The sequence below is a fragment of the Pelobates fuscus genome, chromosome 2 (assembly GCF_036172605.1).
Source record: "Pelobates fuscus isolate aPelFus1 chromosome 2, aPelFus1.pri, whole genome shotgun sequence".
Classification (NCBI taxonomy): Eukaryota; Metazoa; Chordata; class Amphibia; order Anura; family Pelobatidae; genus Pelobates; species Pelobates fuscus.
Genome location: NC_086318.1, coordinates 101,683,799 through 101,707,236, shown reverse-complemented (window position 1 = coordinate 101,707,236; position 23,438 = coordinate 101,683,799). Strand labels below are relative to the sequence as shown.

Genomic DNA, 23,438 nt, shown 5'->3' with positions numbered 1-23,438 from the left:
ATGGCAAGCAAATCACAGTTTTTTAGTAAAAGTTGAAGACGTGCGCTAAGATAAATCTATTGACACTATAATTTAGTAAATAGGTAATAACTCATTATTATTGTTTTTTATTAAATATAGAGTGTCAATATATTCTGCAATGCTGTACAATATGCCCAGTTAGTAATTTAAAGCCATGCCCAACTGAAACAGTTATTTTTTTATTTTTATATTTTTTAAAAGTCCTATTCTAGAGAAAGGCAGTTGGAATTAAATGGTTACTCCGGGTACCAATGCAATTTTAATGCATTTAATTGTTTTTGACTAAATTAATATTCTGGATTTTGCATGCTCGGGTCTTTATAGTTATTGCACATAAACATATTTTGCAGAATGCTGCCCCAAAAGCCTGCCTCCTTCATCATGCCCCCTCACGCAAGAAAGACTACCTTATCATTTGTGTGCACTTGGCACAGCACATAACATCACAGATTCATAACCTGGCTGCAGACAGTGAGCGCAACAGGTAGTAATAGCTTTACTGTATATCTCCCTGGGTGTCCTCTCCTTTTAATGCAGATTGTTTTGTTGTTCAGATCACTCGGTACTGTCAGTGGCTGAGCTGTGTGTATACATTTTAAATTAACTTTTTTTTTTTTAAATTGTATGTATAGTCATTTCTGCCACCCAACACTAGTGGTAGTTTGAGTGTAGGGCTTAATTTTGTATGTTTGTAATTTCTTTTGTATTACACAACCATGTTACAGTTCTGCCGCCCACCCAATGTGTTCCATATTAAGGGTTAATAAGTATGGAAGGGTATGGAAGACTGCCCTTCTCTGTCTCATAAGATATTTTGCCTTTTAGCTGAGAGCAACAAGATGAATTGATTGTGTAACTCTCACCAAAGAGGTTTTGCCTTTCTGTGGCAGGTGAATTTACACTTTAATAGCCATCGGAGTGATACGAAAAAAACTTCCAGTTATTTAAATGCGCATAGAGTTTAGCAAGTAACTTTTTTTTTGGTAGACAGTATGTCATGTCTGAAGTCCGTACTAAAAAACAAGTGACTCATTTCAGGATTTCTCTGAGTTTTAATTCTATCTAGTTAGTGTTCCCACCAGTAGTTTTTATAAATAGATTTACAGTAATCAACTAATAACCAGTGCTATTATTTTGTTAACTGAGTTAAAAACAGGCTCACATGAAGTTGTTAGAGATGACACAAGCAGGGTGGCTAATTCTTTTTTTTTTTGTATTCTTTTTTTTTTTGTATTCTTTTTTTTTTGTAGTGCTTTGCAGGATATACACCTTAACAGAGACATTGCGCTGGGCATCACAAAAGATTATCTAATAGCGTACATAATATGTCAGCTTCACAGCACTTTTTTTTTTTTTTTGCAAGATTTGCATTTAACATTAGAGTATTCATGCTGCTAAAACGTATGGTCATGTTAGAGAAGATTATTCAGAGGAGTGACATAGTGACAGTGGTGAAACATGACAAATGCACTCATTCTATGATCAAGACTGTAATAGTGCTCTAGCAGTGCTTGTGGGGAAAAGATTAAATATAACACTTGAAACCTAACTGCTAAACAGCATATTGATAAGATTGCACTAAAATAATAAAAAAATAACATAAGAGTATAATACTTGCTTGAACATGGGCTAGTCTAAGCATAGGTATACTTAGTGTTTAATCGATGGACTACGGATAAAACCCCCTGTGATCCCCTGTGCGAGCAGTCCAAAAAAACAGTCCAACATAGAATATAGATGCCAGCCGAAATACGTGGAAGTTCAGTTGGGGCATAGGAAACTGAGTGACAATGGGCATTTTGCCTGACTTGGAGTCCAAGTCCCGTTGGGGTCAGCCGATGCCTAGTCGGGGCTGGATGCATGCCCCCAGTGTTGATAGTTGCAGCTTGTGCAGTCTCCCCGGTGCGAGGCAGCTTAGAGCCCCTGAGCCATGTGGGGGTGCATTGGCTGGTGAGTATAGTGCCTTCCAATCAGTGTGCCGGGCTGGGTTCACCTGTCTTGGGCTGTGACAGCTCCCTGTGTGCGTTCTCAGCGCGTTCTCCTCTCTGAGTTTTGTGCCCCTCCGTTTCATTCGCTGTGTCGGGTCGGTCTTGCCCCATTGAGGCTTGAGTCTCGGTGCAGGTCTTCGATGAGGGTGCCGTGGGGGTCCTCTCTTGGGTATCCCCAGGGCTCCAGGCCCCGAGGGTGGCTAATTATGAGTTGAGAATTGCAACATTTTCTTACAGGGCATTCTCTGTGCTTTTAAAAGGGGCCATGGTGGTAGAAATCAGCATGTGCAATGCTTCTGCTTAAAACACTGCACATACTGACATATTGGCAGCCTGAGACTGCCAAATGTCAATTACGTGCATACAATATGCCCAGAATAGGGAAATGATCAATACCCTGCCATTAGATGTATTGATCATTTCCCTTACAGAAGGAAGCGTGGATGTCTCCTTCTGCCTTCCCGTGCGCGTGGCTGCTGTGATGTCAGTAGGAGGTGTGGAAAGTCAAGCCAGGAGCTTCACTTGATATCGGCTAAGTAAAACATTGTTGTTACTGTTATACGGGTGAGATCTAAAGAATAACACCAAGAGGGCATTATTCATTGAAAAAAAACATAGGTTATTAAAAAGGGTTGGAGTAAACTTTTAACTATCACATAAGTAAATATTTACAACCATCATGGAAATGAGCAAGCTGCATCTTTAAAAGGACTACTAGTCATAGAACCACCCACGATGTATCCACAGAGTATTGCAGTCTTTGTACACAATATGCTCCTTTTAAGAGGAACTTGGCAAAAACTGGACCGCAAAAAAAGTGTCTTAATACATCCTACCATTAGGTTTTGTGGAGATGCCATTCCTGTTTTACTTGGATCATCAACATTGATATACAATTACAAAACTTTACAAAATGTATGTTTATAGGTGTATTTACAAGAAACTTTATTTGACGAAATTACATATTCTAGAGAAGATCATGTGGTCACAAAGTTATATTCTGTTTCTTTTTTTACATAAATATCTTTTTAATTCTAACACATGACTCTGGTTTATATATTCCTTTATGTGTCACATTAATGTGACTCAACGGATCCAGGAAATTGGAGTTTAACACATTCTGTAAAACTGACTCCAGTTATGTAATCCTGTAAAGCTTAGTCTTCAATCTGTGAGAAAACATTACACAACATCTTTCTGGGCAGAAATGGCATGGGTTCCATAGGCTAAAGTATTACATAAAAATAAGTTTTATGGGGATTTAAAACCATTTTTTGATACTAAACAGATAATTAAAGACTTTTTCGTTTAAGTAAACAATAGTGCACTTTGACATTGAGAATAACAGAATGATATTAGATAGATTGGTAGATATTGTCTGTTCTCTTTAGACAGGACACATTGACACAGAGAATGTTGGATTCCAAATGGGATGAATTCTCCTAATCCATGACTTAGAAATAGGTCTTGGCCCCCACTAAATCAAAAAGGATGATAGGGAAGAGAATACAATATTCACAAACCTGGTCCCTTCTTGACATTTCTCTAGGTTTAAAGCAACTGGTGTCCATTATTGGTGGATACAATGGAGTGTATCCAAAGAAAACAAAACACTAATAAATTCAAAAGCTTCAGTTTAAACTTTATGAGAAGCACATCTCCCTGTGCTCTGACCCCATCTTCTAATGGATTCTACTGGTTTTAAAAAGACAGCCTAGAATGCTGTCTTCTTATCTACCATCTGTGATAGCCACATGTATGTGTGGGCAATGGTGTTTGCATGGTTCTCTTCTATACCAAGTGGTAGTCTGGACTGTATCAATCACTCCCATACCGCCTAAATGTCCCAGGCTTGGCAGACCAGGCCAAATTCTGAATTCTGCCCCACCTTCCAAGGTTTGCTCCTTGCATCTGGGGTCACAAGGAAAATGTCCTCAAACTGTGCAGCGTGATGGATGATCTTTAGATGCTCTCGCTGTGCGCTAAATAACCTTCACAAATACTCTGTAAATGGTCTTCCCTGAGGTAAGTTGTCCATAGTGCATAACTGACAAGCCCCGGTATCAGTCCTTTCCCATTGTCAATACCCTTTCTGGCCTAGTCACCTGCCTGCACCTTCCATTTTTTCATTGTTGGGAGGTGTGCATTCCAATAGTCACTGAATTAGATACCTAATGACACAGAGAATATTGATACTACTTTAATCAGAATTCAATAAAGAATCATTTTGCTTTAAGGACAGCATAGAAGGAAAACAGACTTCCTGGCAACTCACTAACGAAATTTCAGTAACTGTGCTGGAGGACAGGAGTGGCTGTGCTGGTTGAAGCTGCTCATTTTAAAAGCCAGGGGAACGGCTGATATAGATGAGATCCAGAATGGTGGAAAGGCTAGGCAGGTTGTGATGGTTGGAGATTCTATTATTAACAGAGTAGACAGGGTTATCTGCTGCTCTGACTGCATCAACCAGACATTTTGCTGTCTCCTGCGTGCTTTGGTCTGGCATGTTGCTGACAGAGTGAATTGAATATGGGGCGGAGCGGGGGGGCTGGGAATGTCCCAGTTGTCATGGTCCATATTGATACCAATGACAAAATTAGAGGAAAATGCAGGACCTTAAAGAATGAGTTCAGGGAATTAGGTAACAAACTTAAAGAAGAGGACCTCCAAGGTGGTATTTTCTGAGATATTATCTATGCCGTGCTCTACTTGGACAGGCAGTGGGAGATTTGAGAGGTCAATGTACAGGGAGTGCAGAATTATTAGGCAAGTTGTATTTTTGAGGATTAATTTTATTATTGAACAACAACCATGTTCTCAATGAACCCAAAAAACTCATTAATATCAAAGCTGAATATTTTTGGAAGTAGTTTTTAGTTTGTTTTTAGTTATAGCTATTTTAGGGGGATATCTGTGTGTGCAGGTGACTATTACTGTGCATAATTATTAGGCAACTTAACAAAAAACAAATATATACCCATTTCAATTATTTATTTTTACCAGTGAAACCAATATAACATCTCAACATTCACAAATATACATTTCTGACATTCAAAAACATAACAAAAACAAATCAGTGACCAATATAGCCACCTTTCTTTGCAAGGACACTCAAAAGCCTGCCATCCATGGATTCTGTCAGTGTTTTGATCTGTTCACCATCAACATTGCGTGCAGCAGCAACCACAGCCTCCCAGACACTGTTCAGAGAGGTGTACTGTTTTCCTTCCTTGTAAATCTCACATTTGATGATGGACCACAGGTTCTCAATGGGGTTCAGATCAGGTGAACAAGGAGGCCATGTCATTAGATTTTCTTATTTTATACCCTTTCTTGCCAGCCAAGCTGTGGAGTACTTGGACGCGTGTGATGGAGCATTGTCCTGCATGAAAATCATGTTTTTCTTGAAGGATGCAGACTTCTTCCTGTACCACTGCTTGAAGAAGGTGTCTTCCAGAAACTGGGAGTTGATCTTGACTCCATCCTCAACCAGAAAAGGCCCCACAAGCTCATCTTTGATGATACCAGCCCAAACCAGTACTCCACCTCCACCTTGCTGGCGTCTGAGTCGGACTGGAGCTCTCTGCCCTTTACCAATCCATCCATCTGGCCCATCAAGACTCACTCTCATTTCATCAGTCCATAAAACCTTAGAAAAATCAGTCTTGAGATATTTCTTGGCCCAGTCTTGACGTTTCAGCTTGTGTGTCTTGTTCAGTGGTGGTCGTCTTTCAGCCTTTCTTACCTTGGCCATGTCTCTGAGTATTGCACACCTTGTGCTTTTGGGCACTCCAGTGATGTTGCAGCTCTGAAATATGGCCAAACTGGTGGCAAGTGGCATCTTGGCAGCTGCACGCTTGACTTTTCTCAGTTCATGGGCAGTTATTTTGCGCCTTGGTTTCTCCACACGCTTCTTGCGACTCTGTTGACTATTTTGAATGAAATGCTTGATTGTTCGATGATCACGCTTCAGAAGCTTTGCAATTTTAAGAGTGCTGCATCCCTCTGCAAGATATCTCACTATTTTTGACTTTTCTGAGCCTGTCAAGTCCTTCTTTTGACCCATTTTGCCAAAGGAAAGGAAGTTGCCTAATAATTATGCACACCTGATATAGGGTGTTGATGTCATTAGACCACACCCCTTCTCATTACAGAGATGCACATCACCTAATATGCTTAATTGGTAGTAGGCTTTCGAGCCTATACAGCTTGGAGTAAGACAACATGCATAAAGAGGATGATGTGGTCAAAATACTAATTTGCCTAATAATTCTGCACACAGTGTATGGTCTTGGAGTAGGAAAGAGGTTTTGAGTTTTTAATGCACTGTATGTGTACGATTTTGCACTTCAGTACAATCTTTATAGACATGGTGGTTTGCACCTAAATGGTCTTTTGAGCTGGGGGAGAGAATGGGTAGAAGGTTAAATGAGGCTTAACACTAGAAGTGGGAGTAAAAGAAGGGTAAATGTGGTAGATAGTATAGAAACGAGAGTGAATGGGTGAGCTTGAGATATTGGCATACAAGGAGCAGTATGACATACTTGGGATTACTGAGTCTTGGATTAAATAATTGAGATTTAGGATTAAATAATTGAGTGGGTTATTCATTTAAATGGATATACGTTATTGATATAGAAAAGGAGACTGGATATGTCTTTATATTAAACCTGTTTTGAAGCCAGGTGTTATAGAAATTGAATGTGAAAACACAGGTGAGAATGTGGAAGCCTTATGAGTAACTGCTATCTCAAATTATTAAGGCTGCACAAATTGCTAATTTGTTAATAATAGGAGATTTTAAAATCCAGATATTTATTGGGCCAAATGGACTTGTATTACATTTGAGGGAAAACATTTTTTGGAACCTGACAAATTATAATTTCATGTCTCAATTAGTAGAAGTGCCTGCTAAAAGAGATGCTTGTCTGGATCTTTTCATAACTAATGATGTCAACTTGGGAAATAGTGACTATGATTTGAGATTAAGTAAAAAAACAAAATGGAAATTTATATGGGCTAAACAAAAACACTTAATTTTAAAAAGGCTAAATTCAATAGGACAAAAGCCTCTTTACAACTAATTGGTTGTCAGTAATATTCACTGGCAAAAGCACAGAGTATAAATGGCACATTTTTAACCCCTTAAGGACACATGACTTGTGTGACATGTCATGATTCCCTTTTATTCCAGAAGTTTGGTCCTTAAGGAGTTAAACAACTTCTAGAAAAGTACATTTCTCAACACATACCATCAGGAAACAAACATAAAATAAGTAAATTAAGTGTGGTTTAGTACAAGGGTCATAGTCAAGGCCAAGGCAGGTATTCTAAATAATTTTTTTTCTTCAGCATATAGGGAAGAAAGATCTATGGCTGTAGATTTGCAAATCCCTGTTACAAAAGCTTCTCAGCCAACAGTTGATTGTTTAACACAGGAAAATTGTTTCAGAATTAAATAAAGTAAACAAAGAACCAGGGCCAGATGGTATTCACCAAAGCATGATCAGGGAGCTTAGTGTAGAAATCTCCATGCCACTGTTTTTAATTTTTCAGAAATCTTTTCTTTCAGGAATTGAACCAGAGAATTGGAAAAAAGCAAATCTGGTGTCTATATTTTAAAATGGTTCAAAAGCTTAAACCAGAAACTACAGACCCATGATCTTAACATCTGTGGTTGGGAAATTATTTAAAGGGCTGTTAAGGGATAATATTCAAGAATTTATTTTGAACAAAATATCATTAGCAGGAATCAACAGGGTTTTATGGAAGACAGGTCATGCCAAACTAACTTCATTGCACTTTAAGAAGAAGTTAGTAGAAATATAGATAAGGGCCATCCATTAGATGTGATCTAATTGGATTTTGCTAAGGGATTTTACATAGTTCCACACAAAAGGTTACTAGTAAAACTGAAATCCGTTGGCTTTGATGAAAAATGTGTTCTTGGATAGAACACTGGATTAAAGGTAGAGTGGAGAGAGTAGTAGCAAATGGAAAATTTTCCAATTAGACAAAAGTGGTAAGTGGAATGCCTCAGGGTTCTGTCCTGGGTCCACTTCTCTTTAATCTGTTTATAAATGATCTTGAAGTAGGCATTAAAAGTATTTTGTGTGTGTTTGCAGGTGACACAAAACTAGGTAAGAAAATAAAGTCTGAACATGATATATCAGGGGACTGGGCAGGCAAGTGTCAGATGAGATTCAATACAGATAAATGCAAAGGCATGTATTTTGGAATAAGGAAACCACAAGCCACTTATACATTAACATAGAAACATAGAAACATAGAATGTGACAGCAGATAAGAACCATTCGGCCCATCTAGTCTGCCCAATTTTCTAAATACCTTCATTAGTCCCTGGCCTTATCTTATAGCTAGGATAGCCTTATGCCTATCCCACGCATGCTTAAACTCCCTCACCGTGTTAACCTCTACCACTTCAACTGGAAGGCTATTCCATGCATTCACTACCCTCTCAGTAAAGTAATACTTCCTGATATTATTTTTAAACCTTTGTCCCTCTAATTTAAGACTATGTCCTCTTGTTGTGGTAGTTTTTCTTCTTTTAAATATGGTCTCCTCCTTTACGGTGTTGAGTTAGAGATAACATTAAAGGAAAAGATTTTGGGCAAGGCTAGAAAAAACAGATTTTGATTCTTCAAATAATATGATATGACAACACCATACAAGTTTAAAATCATACAGTACAAAATCGCTATGTGCTAACCTATTCCATTCTTAACTTACGTCTTCATATTATTAAAATGATTATTTATTATTAAAAAAAAAAGCTTTTGGGTAGACAGGTATCAGTTAATAGGCGCTCCCCTTAGTTTGTTTGAGTAAACTGCAGTAACTACAAATAGTTGCTACTGCCCAGGAGTAGCTTACACTAACTTCAAACTTAAAAATACTTTAAAAAGTATTCGTTATGAACGACACATAACACTGCAGCTTTACCATTATTTGTTATGCCTATTCTTTTACACCTGCACAGTAGCCACTGGAATATCGCTACGTGTGTATGCATGTGCAAATGACTATATTTACAATGTTACTGAATCTGAATGCAGAGCTAAAATTTCACATCTACCTTTCAAGACGTTGGTGTTAATTAACTATACACTGTGTTGTGGTCAACTGTGTTGATAGCCATTTTTATTATTCAATAATACAAGTGGGTTTTCAATATCCCACAATCTACTATTCAGTAAGTAAACCTTAGTGTCTTTCTTGAAAATCTGCTTATTTCAACATAAACAACATATGTAGTAGTGGGAGACGTTTGTGAGGACATCTGCATGCATCATGCAGCTCTGACGCACATAGCAACACAATATAATGTACAAAATGAAAACGGACACTCACAGACAAAGAATGATCTGAAAAATACCACTCATATTTACACTGGTTTAACCAATAAATATCATAACAATGTTTATACTGTTTTTACCTCATATCTAAAAATTTCTGAGCTTCAATTTTATGATGTTTAATTTAATAATAAGTTTATTTAAAGCATTTAAAGCATAAGCACACTTAAAAAGAAAAAAAAAAGAGTAAATTAAACAGCTATTTAATTTTTGGTCAATTATTCTTAAAATAAGTGAAGAATACAATGGAAATGCTTTGACCATAGTCTTTGCTTACTATAGCTATAGATTTTATACAGTTGGTGATTTGGCATTTAGGCAAATAATACATTTATATTTCCTTAACATGCCAGAAATGTATTGTAAATCAACAATTTAACATAAAAAAGGAAGCAGTGCAAAAAAAATGGCTTTTTCTGACTTTCAGAAAAAGCAAGAGAAACAAATAAACAATTTAGAGAAGCGGTCAAAGAAAAATGGAAAATAATGAAATTTTTTTTTACAAATCTAGAATTATTTAAACAATTTTCTGATGCACATGCGTGAATATATTTGTGTTGCAATTTTTTTCTTAGCACATTTTTTTGTGTATAATAAATGATAATAAAAACAAATTCAAAATATAAAACAAAATACTATAATAGCTTAATTTATATGTAGTATACATTTAACAGGTATTAGTTCACATGAAAGCAATTCACAATATATAAAAAATAGTGCACTACGTATATTATATTCATACAAAGAAATAAAAAAAAATACTATATCATCCAGAGGCAGGCACAACTTAAAATTAATTATATAATGTCACTGACCCCAAATTACCATATCTAATATAATCACCCTATTGCTAAATTGTACTGTTTTACTGAACACAGAATACAATATAAGTTCCTACGTTCAGGTAATAATCACAGGCTGCAGAAAATGCAACGTGAGATTAGGGCTAGTACTTAGTTATTGCTAATAAGCTTTGCTGAATGGTAACTGATCTTACAGTAATATTTAGGAATCTTGCTTATTCTTATCATAAGGAGTATCAGACTTCAAAAAAAACTCGTGGATACAAATCAGTGATTTTCCATTAACATGCCATTTTCTTATCCATCAAGCATTCTTTTATTATTATTTTTTTTTCCGTAGGGGGTGGTGGGAAAGATTAGTATCTCTACTGTTTAAAAAGGACTTTGTTTTACATGGGTCATAGGTTGCTATGTGAAACCTTCATATTAATGTGGTAAACATTTCTGAGATTATGAAAAAAAATAAAATAAATGAAAACCTACTTGCGGTTGTAGGGGCAGCTGTGGTAACAGGAGAGGCTGTGGTTGTGGGTAACTTTTTGGGTCTGAATTTGTAATGGCTTATGAAACCATCTGCAGTTAAACTTAAATCAGACAAGAACTGAATGAGGAGTTCATTTCGTTCAGATACAATGGGCCTGGAAAGAGGACAGAAGAAAGGTCTTTCAAACACCATACATATATAGGTTATAAAATATATATATTTATATATGCAAAAATAAACACATTGCTAAGTAGTAATCCTGACTCAATGTAAACAGCACAGATTGATTGGTTTGGCCATATTTGATACCTGCTATGTCATCGGAACATAGCCGTGGTGTGTGTATTTATGTACAAGTCTACTATTTCATATTTATGACGATTGTTGGCTGTTTAACCCAACATAAAAGCTATGTTACATCTATCCAAGTACTACTCGTAGTTCACAACCTCTTAAAGGGGAAGTCTAAGCTCCATAATCAAGTCATTATGGCGCTAACAGACTGTGGGCACTGTCCCCTGGTTTTTGGTCTGCTTTTGAACAGTTTGACCAAATTCAGGGGTCTCTGAGACACCCATGGCCTGGACTCCACTCACACTCCACTCCACTTGATTTCTGCATTATCACTACCGATGTAATACATATTTAATGGCACTGATAGGATGACCAAGTCAGCTGACACTCTCAGCCAGTCAGTGCGGTCCAAATAGGAACAATATTTACACTGCTAATGTGGAAGTGGACAAAGTAGACAGACATAGGGTATTGGAATGCCCCATGTTTATATGTAATATACTCAGTAAAGAATAATATCATTCTAAAATTGGTTTACATGACAGTTTTACTCTTGGCTGTTATATATTATGCTATGGTAGGTAAATTCATAAATTACCCTTTTTTCCTGACTTCTTTGCTTTTCTGCATTGTATAAGTTAGCAAAGTAAAAAGATATTGCTTCTATTCATTATCCTACCAGAATATTATTTGCCAATATCTATTATATTACATTGCCAATCGGAAGAAAACATAACATTCGGGAAAAAAATTCTGAAGTTGGTCATAAATATTTATGATGGTTTTGAGGGTTTGCATAATAAAAGTGATGTAGTACACATATTAATTTCATGAAACAAAATTGAGCGGCAACATGTGGTCACCTTGTAAAAGATGGGCTTGTAAAACAAAGATTACGGCTGGACAATAAAAAAATAAAGCAAACCTGGACTACATAAAAAGAGCCAATGTTTGAATAAATGGAAATGAAAAAATATATATATTTTCCATCAAAGCTTTTTATGTCTGGTTACGAAACGCAATGATCTCGAGTTTAACAAATCAAAATAAAAAATAGAGGGAAGGTGAGCTAAATATCTCTCACACGAGTGCCATAATATCACCTGTGAATCAAAACCTTTGTATTTTAAATACATTATATACAGCTGTTAAATTGAGCTGATATTGCTGGCTCAGTATACTGTGAGTGCAATATTGTTTGTAATCTGGTCATTTTCATTAGGCATATGATGCGATGAGATTTTTTTTTTCCTTTCGCTTCAGATTTATTTTTTGTTTACATGTTTTAGAAGGGCAGCATGTATTTATTTGTTTTGTGCGTTTTAACTTTGCTTCTTCACAATTGATCTTGATTTTGTCTGAGCAAATTTGCTCACAGAGCGTGCATTTTACACACAAATGACACAGACTGCTGACATTAAGCGCAGATTCCATCCTGGTAGCAAAAAAGCATGTAAAAGTTATGTTAAGTTGAATGTAATCTGCTACAGGTAAGAGCTGCACAAAAAGAGTACACAATTTTATGCAGCTGTGCTCGCAATGTGTTCCATGGTTTACAAATCATTCTCACTGCGCCTTGTGCTATGCAGACTTGCTCTGGACTGTTTGTTGGCCAGAGAATCCACTGTGTGGCCCTAGCAGCCACTTTTTACAATGCGTTGCAATGGGGATACTTTAATATAAAGCAGGTCTATAATGTAGGCATACAGCAAGCATATAGAGTGTAACTTTTTACTTCACGAGAAGTGATATCGACACAATGCTCTCTGTTTAGTCCCAAAAAGCAAGCAGTGACTGTGCTTGCACGTATTTCCTTATAAATAATGAACTATGCAATGGGAAAGCACCCAACTCATATAGGCCTTCTTCAACCAGCATAACCGAGGATACAAGGGCATAACTTCCAACTTTGCGAGATATAAAACGGCACATAGGGGGCATGACAGTGAGGCAACATGTGTAAAAAAAGTTGAACATTCCTGACCAGAGAACATTTGGGGCCATCCAAAGAAGGAATGTGTCAGCCACTGAGGACAGACAATGCAGAGAGTGCAGCTAGACCACTCTCATCATGATGGGACAGTTATCTGGTTGGATGCAGGGACAAAATCAGGATTCCTGGAGCAGACCCCAAAATAAGTCTGACTTAAAGTGGAACTGTTTGAGTACATTTATTACAAGTATCTGAATAGGGTTATTTTCTTTGAGGGCGTTGAAAAAACATTCCAGATTCTGTGTATTAAAATTAGGCTGAAAAGTGAAAAGTCATACGTTCCCGTCATGGTTTTGCATCATTAACTTAGAATTATGTGAAAATATGCTGGGTGTTTTCTTTCTCACTTTTTACAACAAAATAAAACTGCCACAAAAAAATGACAGAAAACAGAATATTCTTTTGGTGCAAAAAAAAAAAAAAGATGTGTAAAGTTTAATAAATAGAATGCATTACACAATAAATGGAGTGCGCAAAAGGAATACATAATAGACAAAACCATCAGAACTGATAATGTGTTCTAGGAAGAATTTTCAAAAAAGACACAGGTTACTCAGCGACACGCAGGGTCTTTTAAAACCCCTTACTCACACTGACACTATGACCCCCATTTTAATAAAAGGGAAGTCAAGTCCTCCCGCATGCCCCTACTAGCAGCATGCCACGAGTAGGGGCATGTCACCTAAACAAATTTAAAAGTACTAGTGACTCGGCAGCTATTTGCACAGGTCACCCTATTCCCCCATGGTGGGGAACACAAATAACTAAAATCTGGGGGACATATTGCGCTCCCCAGGCCCCCACCCATGACAGTCGGGTGGGGACCTTAATTAAATAAATAATAGGGGGGACATAATGTCCCCCCCCAGGTCCCCACCCATGAGCCGCGGGTGGGGACCCTAATTAATTAAAGGGGGGACCTAATGTCCCCCCTGGTCCCCACCCATGAGCGGCCTGTGGGGACCCTAATTAAATAAATAATGGAGGGGACTGGGCAGCTACGGTAAGAGTATGTGGGAAAAGTAGCTATTTAGATCTAAATAGCTTTTTCATATTGCAACATTGTTATAGTTCTTGCTGTAACTTTTGGTTACACATAATCTTACTGTAGCTCTCTATCACTTCTATATAAAATACATAAAATGACAGGAATTGACTAATGACATTTTTATTTAGTATGAATTAATTTGTACGAGACGAAAATTTCACTCTTGCACATGTCTACTACCCACTAGCACAACAAGCTGGGAACAACTCTCTTTAATGCAATCTTCCCAATGCTGGTAGCATATCTAGAAGAATGAGAATATATGAAGGTTAATGTTCAGTGTATGTCTGTACCCTTATGATGGGCCCCTACTGCTCCCAACAGATGGGTTTGTTTAAATATGAGTATATCTGGCAATCCAAATAGAAACAAATGCACAATATACCAGCAGACTCATGGGTGTCCACATAATGTAATTCCAGAATGTAAGGTGACAGTGGACTATGTTTAGTTTATATATTATAAAAATAAAACAAAGAGTTCATTATTTACATATACTTTTTTAATAGAGTACTATCCCGAATAATATAGTAATATTTGGGTTGGCGCCAGATAACACTGGACGCATTCAGAGGTCTTGTGGAGTCCATGGCTTGACACTTCAGAGCTGTTTTGACAGCAGGACAGGGGCCTAGCCGGTATTAGACAGGTGGTTTTAATGTATATCAGTGGCTATTCAGTTGATTTGGTTTTGCCTAAAGCTTCAAACAGTACTAGTTTCTCTGTCTTTTCCAAGTTTGTGGGAATGGTGTAAAACTCTACACCCATAGCCTGACTCTAGCACAAGCCAAGCTTCCATGCCAATGCCATGCTGTCCTCATTTTGTGGACACTAGGGAAATGTCCCCAGCAAGCATAGTGTGAGTGCATCATGAGACACGCTTGCACTATGTTCAGGGCACTAGGAGTCTGTAGAGAGAACTGAAATAGTGCTCCCTGCAGTCTCCGCCCTCAGTGGGCTGGCCATAGATGACAGAAAGACAGCCTGGTCTACATTCATGCCAGGCTGACCTGTCTCTTAGAACTCCTCCTTAAAATATGAAAAGTAGATCAAGCAAAGATCTGACATATCTTACATCCATTATATGTAACTCCAGTAAGGCGTTTTACCAATCGCTTTGTGTTTATAGAAGGATTAAGAAGTTCCATTTTTGAGCTATCTATTGATTGGGTATACTCACGCAGGTGGACTATCTCCGCAGAATTTTCCAATCCTCTTGGCATCATTGATTTCTCCTCCATTAAACACAGCCACATAATCATAGCGGCAGTAATTATCACGTTCCACATCAAACTTTTCAAACTTTACCTCTATCACCTATAAAAAGGGCCAATGGAAAATATGTTTTTGATTACGTGTGATAAAAAAAACAAGGTACACTTAAAGAATATCTAATGCAACATTTTCATATTATGTGGCCGTTTATTTAAAAAATGTTTTTTAAAAAGTGCACGCAATAACCGTGTTAACTTACCTGATGTTTTGGAGCAATAATATGCCATACACAAGTGACCCCAGCAGGATAGTCACGATCTGGCCAGTTAGGGGTTTTAAAAGACCCTGTAGGTTTATCCAGGCGTCCGCCACAGTACTGATCTCCTGCAAGGATACAAAACAATACAACTTTATGCCCTGATCTGAAACAGATGAAGATATAAGGAATGAGTGGCTGTGCCCATTTTAAGGTATTTAGTTTATGACCATTTATTGGATACTTGAAACACATACTCCAAAGGTCTGAATCCTTTGCATAATTTTCCGCTCACACATATAAAAATATGACACATTTTGTCATATTTGCTATATTTCTGTTGACAGATTGATGCTATAATAATATTAAACGCTGAACATGGTTTGAGCTTAAAGAAACAATCCAAGTGTCATACTGTTGCAGGTAAATGTAGTGCTTATGGTGTCACATGTGCCCTGATGCTGTCCCATGGTAAGATTTCACAGAATTTAAATGCAGTTTGACAACTTACCTGGGTCCTGCCAGGCACCACAGCTGCATCATCTTCATCCAGTCTTCTCCAGCAGGTGAAAAAAGGAAGTGCTGTGCTCATTGAGCACTCAGTGGACACATCCAGTCAATGTATGCGGTTCTGCATAGCTCTTAGAGCAATCAGAATTTTCCTTTTAGAGAAGACTATATACATGGAATGCAGCCACGAGTCCCCGTGCCAAGTGGGACTCAGGTATGTTGTCAAACTATAAAAAGGCATTTTGACATCTTTCCATGGTATGGCATCAGAGCCCTCCTGATTGTTTTCCGTTGTTTCTGCTACTTGTGGCGCCAATATATCAGTTTTGCACTATAATTAGTACTTTAAATTCTCTAATGACAGGATGTATTTGTTAAATCCTTTGCCTGGCTCCTATTAATTACAAGATTAGCATTATGAGTTTTGGAAGATTTTATAATATTTGAGGAAGCATTTAGACCGCAAACAAGGAAGAGGTGGTATGGGGAATATATTTGGTTCTAACAGTAACAGATGTTTAAATAAATAATCAAAATATAGAATCATCCCCTGACACTTTAGGGTATGGCAGTGTACCTGCATTATCCTATATGTAAACCCCTATAGGAAGATGGGAGCCTATTGCCTATTATGGGACACTCTAGACCTCTGTAGCACTTTAGCTTGCTGAAATAGTGTATGTGTAAAGTGCTTTTTCTCTTTTTACATTTTATAAAAAAAATGCATATAATAAAATGACTAAAAATATGTAACTTTTTATGGATGATTGTATAAATTAAATAATTTTATTGTTTAATTTATTTTTCTTTTTATTATTCCCCCCCTCCCCCCATTTTATGTTATCTTTATTATTAACTTTATTTGTTTATATCTCGTTTGTTTATTTATTTATTTTCATTTTATTTTAATTATATTATTAATAATTTTATAGACTCATTGTTATTAATCTTATGTATTATCAATATGATTATTATTATATTGTATGAATATATATTTGGAAAACCCAATAAAAACATTTGAAACAAAAAAATGCATATTTCATTGGCAATTTTATCAATTAACTTTGTTACACCCTCTTGGCTGTCAATCAGACAACAGGTCCAGCTCAATGTAGCTAAACTCAAGAGGCAGAAATTGCCCCAAGCACATGCCTTGCAAAGACTTCTTATTGAGCTGCATTGGTAAGTCTGTGATTGGACAGCCAGAGAAAGTCTGGGCTGGGGAAGAAGGGGAGTGTGACTGAGCTCCCATGCTACGACTGAGTACCTCCCCCAGGTCAGCTTCCTAGCTGCTATCAGGGATTATGGAATGCTTCAGCCCCAGTCACCAAAGCTTGACTGAGGTCGCTGAGAACTTCTTACACCCTGGACCAGTCTACAGCTCTCTCCTTCGAGGCAGGTTTCATCCCCTCTGCTGTTGCCTCTTCAGGTACTGCTTTACAAAGGCACTTGTTGCTCTCAGGCCTAGCTCTTTTTTAACTTGTCTTGGGCACCAGGAACCAAAGCAGGCAGCCAACAGGTCCAAAGACTCTGTTACTGGGATCCCTTAATAAACCACAAAGGACACATAGTACCCAATGGAACTAAAACGCAATACCCTATAGTCACTTAGGACTACCCCTACCCACATTACATTTAAGAGTTATGGTGACACACTCAATCAAATACAGTCAGGTCCATAAATATTGGGACATCAACACAATTCTAATCCTTGTGGCTCTATACACCACCACAATGGATTGCATATTATGGTTTCTGAAGGCAGGGAGCAGATTTCTTGTTTGTCATTATCTTCCCCACCCCTTTTTAAATAGGCTAATGTGTTATTATGTTTCCCCATATGATAATGTTATATGTACAGTCAGGTCCATAAATATTGGGACATTGACACAATTCTAATCTTTTTGGCTCTGTACACCACCACAATGGATTTGAAATGAAATGAACAAGATGTGCTTTAACTGCAGACTTTCAGCTTTAATTTGAGGGTATTTACATCCAAATCAGGTGGACGGTGTAGGAATTACAACAGTTTGTATATGTGCCTCCCACTTTTCAAGGGACCAAAAGTAATGGGACAATTGGCTGCTCAGCTGTTCCATGACCAGGTGTGTGTTATTCCCTCATTATCCCATTTACAAGGAGCAGATAAAAGGTCCAGAGTTCATTTCAAGTGTGCTATTTGCATTTGGAATATGTTGCTGTCAACTCTCAATATGAGATCCAAAGAGCTGTCACTATCAGTGAAGCAAGCCATCATTAGGCTGAAAAAACAAAACAAACCCATCAGAGAGATAGCAAACATTAGGTGTGGCCAAATCAACTGTTTGGAACATCTTTAAAAAGAAAGAACGCACCGGTGAGCTCAGCAACACCAAAAGACCCAGAAGACCACGGAAAACAACTGTGGTGAATGACCGAACAATTCTTTCCCTGGTGAAGAAAACACCCTTCACAACAGTTGGCAAGATCAAGAACACTCTCCAGGAGGTAGGTGTATGTGTGTCAAAGTCAACAATCAAGAGAAGACTTCACCAGTGGGAATACAGAGGGTTCACCACAACATGTAAACCATTGGTGAGCCACAAAAACAGGAAGGCCAGATTAGAGTTTGCCAAACAACATCTAAAAAAGCCTTCACAGTTCTGGAACAACTTGCTATTGACAGATGAGACCAAGATCAACTTGTACCAGAGTGATGAAAATAGAAGAGTATGGAGAAGGAAAGGAACTGCTCATGATCCAAAGCATACCACCTCATCAGTGAAGCATGGTGGTGGTAGTGTCATGGCGTGGGCATGTATGGCTGCCAGTGGAACTGGTTCTCTTCTATTTATTGATGATGTGACTGCTGACAAAAGCAGCAGGATGAATTCTGAAGTGTTTCAGGCAATATTATCTGCTCATATTCAGCCAAATGCTTCAGAACTCATTGGACAGCGCTTTACAGTGCAGATGGACAATGACCCGAAGCATACTGCAAAAGCAACCATAGAGTTTTTTAAGGGAGAGAAGTGGAATGTGGAATCACCTGACCTGAATCCGATTGAGCATGCATTTCACTTGATGAAGACAAAATTGAAGGGAAAATGCACCAAGAACAAGCAGGAACTGAAGACAGTTGCAGTAGAGGCCTGGCAGAGCATCACTGTGGTGGAACCCGCCTCGCCACTGGAGAGGCCTGGCTGCCCGCCTCCTACCTGCTGACTATGGCCCCTGGTAAATTTGTACTTTTGAATGCAATATTTGGGCATGGGGTGTTTAATATTGTTGCTACTGGCCCTTTAAGGACCATCCGTGGACATATAATGACTTTTAGGAACAATGCCCCTTTAAGACTGTGTAGCAGATTGCATTCAGGCTGTCTTAAATATTATGTATGTTATTATGTGTTCGTTAAATTGTATATGTGTATGCAGCATTCGTCTGATTGTTCGGTAGAATCGCTCCATTCATTATATTGAGTGAAACTACCGAACAACAGACCACCCAGGAATAAGTGTGCCTCCAATTACCGTTTGCAACAATGTTGCAAACGGGTAATTGGCCATTTATGTAATGTGTTCTTCGTCCTCTGGGTGGCCACCATTCGGGAAACAAACACGTGGCGGCAGCCATCTTAAACTCCCGAACAGCGGTGTTTTGCCGTCGAGTGTCTGGAACTAAAATCGGACACTCGACTAGGCAAACACCGCTGAGACCTCCAGACTTCCAGCAATTCGTGTAGGAACTACCGAACGGCCTGCCGTTCGGTAGAAAGAACCCCACGAACAAGGGGATTCATTCGAATCCTCCCCAGTCTCCATTACCCAGGCAATTCGTGTGTTTTCATTCCCTTTTCTGTGACCGACTGCAGGGCCAAAGTACATGGAACTATTTTCGGATACTTTTGCCATACGGTCAGTCAAAACTTTAACCCTCCATAATTCCCAAAACCCCTGGTCCGATCTGGGTGATTTTTGGATATGTGTCTCACCCAGATCAGGGCTACCAGGGGATGTAACATTTAAATGGGTAACCCTATATTTAGGGGTACATCCAGAAACCCAGAGAATTTGTGTCTGGAATAATGGGATTATGTGTCACACTAAGAGGAGGAGATGTGTGGGAGGTAACTGGTACATTATTGGCTGTGGTACTAATTGTTGTGGATCCCTCCCTTGCATGGGAGAATGTCTTAAAAGGAGGTTGTGTGAACAAATCGAGAGTTCCCGCTTAACCCTCAAAGTGAAGTGTCATTTTAAGTGTCATTTATTGTATGCTGTTCCAGTTTGACTGCTAGGAGTACAAACCTATTCACATGGTTTGTCCTATTCGGCTGTATACAGCATTCATATGCTTGAGAGAATTTATATCTTTCTCCGGTTCAGTGGTTGTGGTGTCTGCTGCAGTGCTTGGAGTCCTCAGGAAGCGCTAGGAGCATCCTTCAACGGAGGTACCCAGTCGGGGTGCACGTCGATCCGTTACAATCACCAGGGATGAAACCCAGCATCTGGTGATGTCTATGCATTCCAGACTTCAGGCTGTAATTGACTGCAAAGGATTTGCAACCATGTATTAAAAAGTGAAAGTCTAATTTATGACTGTAATCTGTCCCATTACTTTTGGTCCCTTAAAAAGTGGGAGGCACATATACAAACTGTTGTAATTCCTACACCGTTCACCTGATTTGGATGTAAACACCCTCAAATTAAAACTGAAAGTCTGCAGTTAAAGCACCTCTTGTTCATTTCATTTCAAATCTATTGTGGTGGTGTACAGAGCCAAAAAGATTAGAATTGTGTCGATGTCCCAATATTTATGGACCTGACTGTACATATAACATTATCATATGGGGAAACATAATAACACATTAGCCTATTTAAAAAGGGGTGGGGAAGATAATGACAAACAAGAAATCTGCTCCCTGCCTTCAGAAACCATAATATGCAAATCTACCTAAACATGCAAATTAGGAAGCCTTGTTATTCAGGTAGTGCAAATTGCTGTGTCGACAGATGGTGCTGCACAGGTTCCACAGCCAAATTCGCCTAGTTGGTAGAGGGCATCAGCAGGGCAGGAGAGCACATAAGAAATGTAACAAGTAATACACACCCTGCACCTATAATGGACACAGGGTGACAAACATAGGAGTCATCTGGGGACCTACTTGAAGTGTCCATCTTATGCTTTCAGTGATGGCAACTGCTCTCACATGGTGGGCTTTTTATAATTGTTATATTTTTTTAATTATTATTTGTGTAGTGGAGTGTCTCTTTAAGTCATACGTGATGCTAGGTGGGGGCTTTAGCTCTGGTTTTGTGAATTTTTAGTCCCAGATCTCTACAAGTAATGGAGGGCACTGGAGGATTTTAGTGTTTTATTTTTACATTTGTATTTTTTATTCTCAAAGCAGTTTCCTGAGATAAAAAGGAAGATCATAGTGCTCTGCAAGACTACTAAGGAGGAGAGGGCTTCCCTCCCCCCTCCCTCCCCCACCCCAATGACTGTCTGAAAAGGGTGCTTGGGAAACATAAGATTGCTGTACACCCCTATATTTGTCAGGTAGCATGGTTGGATCACATTAAATTCCTTGCTGGCCACAATGTGTCCCCTTCTGGCTGTGCTTGCATTAAAGGGAAACTCCAGTGCCAGAAAAACAATCCGTTTTTCTGGCACTGGAGGGTCCCTCTCCCTCCCACCCCCCAATCCCCAGTTACTGAAGGGGTGAAAACCCCTTCAGTGACTTACCTGAGACAGCGGCGATGTCCCTCGTCGCTGTCTCCACCTCCGCGACACTCCTCCTTGTGATTACGTCGGCCGGTGGGCGAGACTAATCTCGCCCACCGGCCGAGGAGACCTAATGCACATGCGCGGAAATGCCGCGCATGCGCATTACGTCTCCCCATAGGAAAGCATTGAAAAATCATTTCAATGCTTTCCTATGGAGTTTTGAGCGACGCTGGAGGTCCTCACACAGCGTGAGGACGTCCAGCGACGCTCTAGCACAGGAAACCTGTGCTAGAAACTAGGAAGTGACCTCTAGTGGCTGTCTAATAGACAGCCACTAGAGGTGGAGTTAACACTGCAATGTAATTATTGCAGTTTATGAAAAACTGCAATAATTACACTTGCAGGGTTAAGGGTAGTGGGAGTTGGCACCCAGACCACTCCAATGAGCAGAAGTGGTCTGGGTGCCTGGAGTGTCCCTTTAAGAGCATCAGCAGCATGGACGGGTCAAAATACAGGTCAAAATACGTTGCCACCCTTCTGTTAGTTTAGGGGTCTTTGGGCTTTAGCACCAGGTGTTTCTGGAAACTAGCAACGCTTTAAGTCAGAAAGTTCCAAGCAGATTGTTTTTCATTTTTCAGACACCAAGTTAGCAGTTATTTTAAGCAATCAATGTGTAAATAATTGTAAATTGCTGGTTTATGACATGTAGCTGGTGACTTCTTATGCCACCAGAAAAATTGCTGCCATTAGGATTGCATTCATATTTACAAATACATGTATTTGTTAGGGAAACACTTGAAAACAAAAATGTAAAATAGTATTCGTATTTCCATTTGTTAAATGTAACTCAATGTATATTATTACAATATCGGTCTGACATTTGTCTCTTGGATACACAAAAAGAAGACATGTTGTTACAAAACTGGAAAACATTTGAGAAGAACAACATACCTCTCTCATTTGGCTCTGCTGCAGAAAACATTGCAATGAAACCATTCCCAGCTGTGTTGGCATCTGAAATCATTTGGACCAACATCTTGTTGCTGTTGGATACAAGAGCTCCAGGCCTAAATGTGCCACAGAACCGTCCAATACGCTGCCCATTTGCATGACCATTATATACATCCACAAAGTCATATCTGCATAAGTTATCACTTTCCAAGTCAATGAAACGGAAAGACAGGACAACCACCTTACCCTCTGGCACCTGCATAAAAGAAAGAAACAAATAAAAAGAAGCTTGTTACAACGTTTCTATCCATATTCTGCTTTTCATATACAGTATACACAAAAAGAAAACCTTAACAGAAACCTGTCAGACTTATCTGGTCCTCAACTCCCCTGGCTGCGATCTCCTTACAGAGGTGGGTGATACACTTCTATAACAACCGCCTCTGGTCTGCTTTGCCCCCTTTTTTTTTACTCCTATCTGATTTGCCCAGCATGGAGAACCTTCCCCAAACAGGCCAAACTTCATCCATGACACTGACACTTTATCCATGATGCTGGTTGCACTGCCAGCATGCCCGTGTTTAAACAGAGCAGCATTAGTCATTCCGTTCCAATACTCCCTAGCATGTGCTTGCAGACGCTCCGGAGCTAGGGAGTTACCATAGCAACCACAGCAGATGTGCTCTGGTTGCTATAAGTGGAGAGCAGAAGTACCGTCTGTGAGAGGTCTCTCCTGCTCTCTCGTCAATCAATTCTTCAACATAAAGTCTTTGCCGATTAATAGATT

The 23,438-nt window shown here is 38.9% G+C and overlaps 1 protein-coding gene across 1 annotated transcript in view; it reads right to left on the bottom strand.

Moving 5' to 3' along the window:
* PCOLCE2 (procollagen C-endopeptidase enhancer 2) overlaps positions 1–23,438 on the bottom strand; it is a 65,237-nt gene that overhangs the window by 10,627 nt on the left and 31,172 nt on the right. Inside the window, exons 3-6 of the mRNA XM_063442500.1 lie at positions 22,652–22,907; positions 15,482–15,606; positions 15,188–15,324; positions 10,672–10,826 (exon numbers count right to left, since the gene is read on the bottom strand). Of these exons, the coding sequence (XP_063298570.1) occupies positions 10,672–10,826; positions 15,188–15,324; positions 15,482–15,606; positions 22,652–22,907 (673 nt within the window). The remainder of the gene's footprint in view (positions 1–10,671; positions 10,827–15,187; positions 15,325–15,481; positions 15,607–22,651; positions 22,908–23,438) is intronic.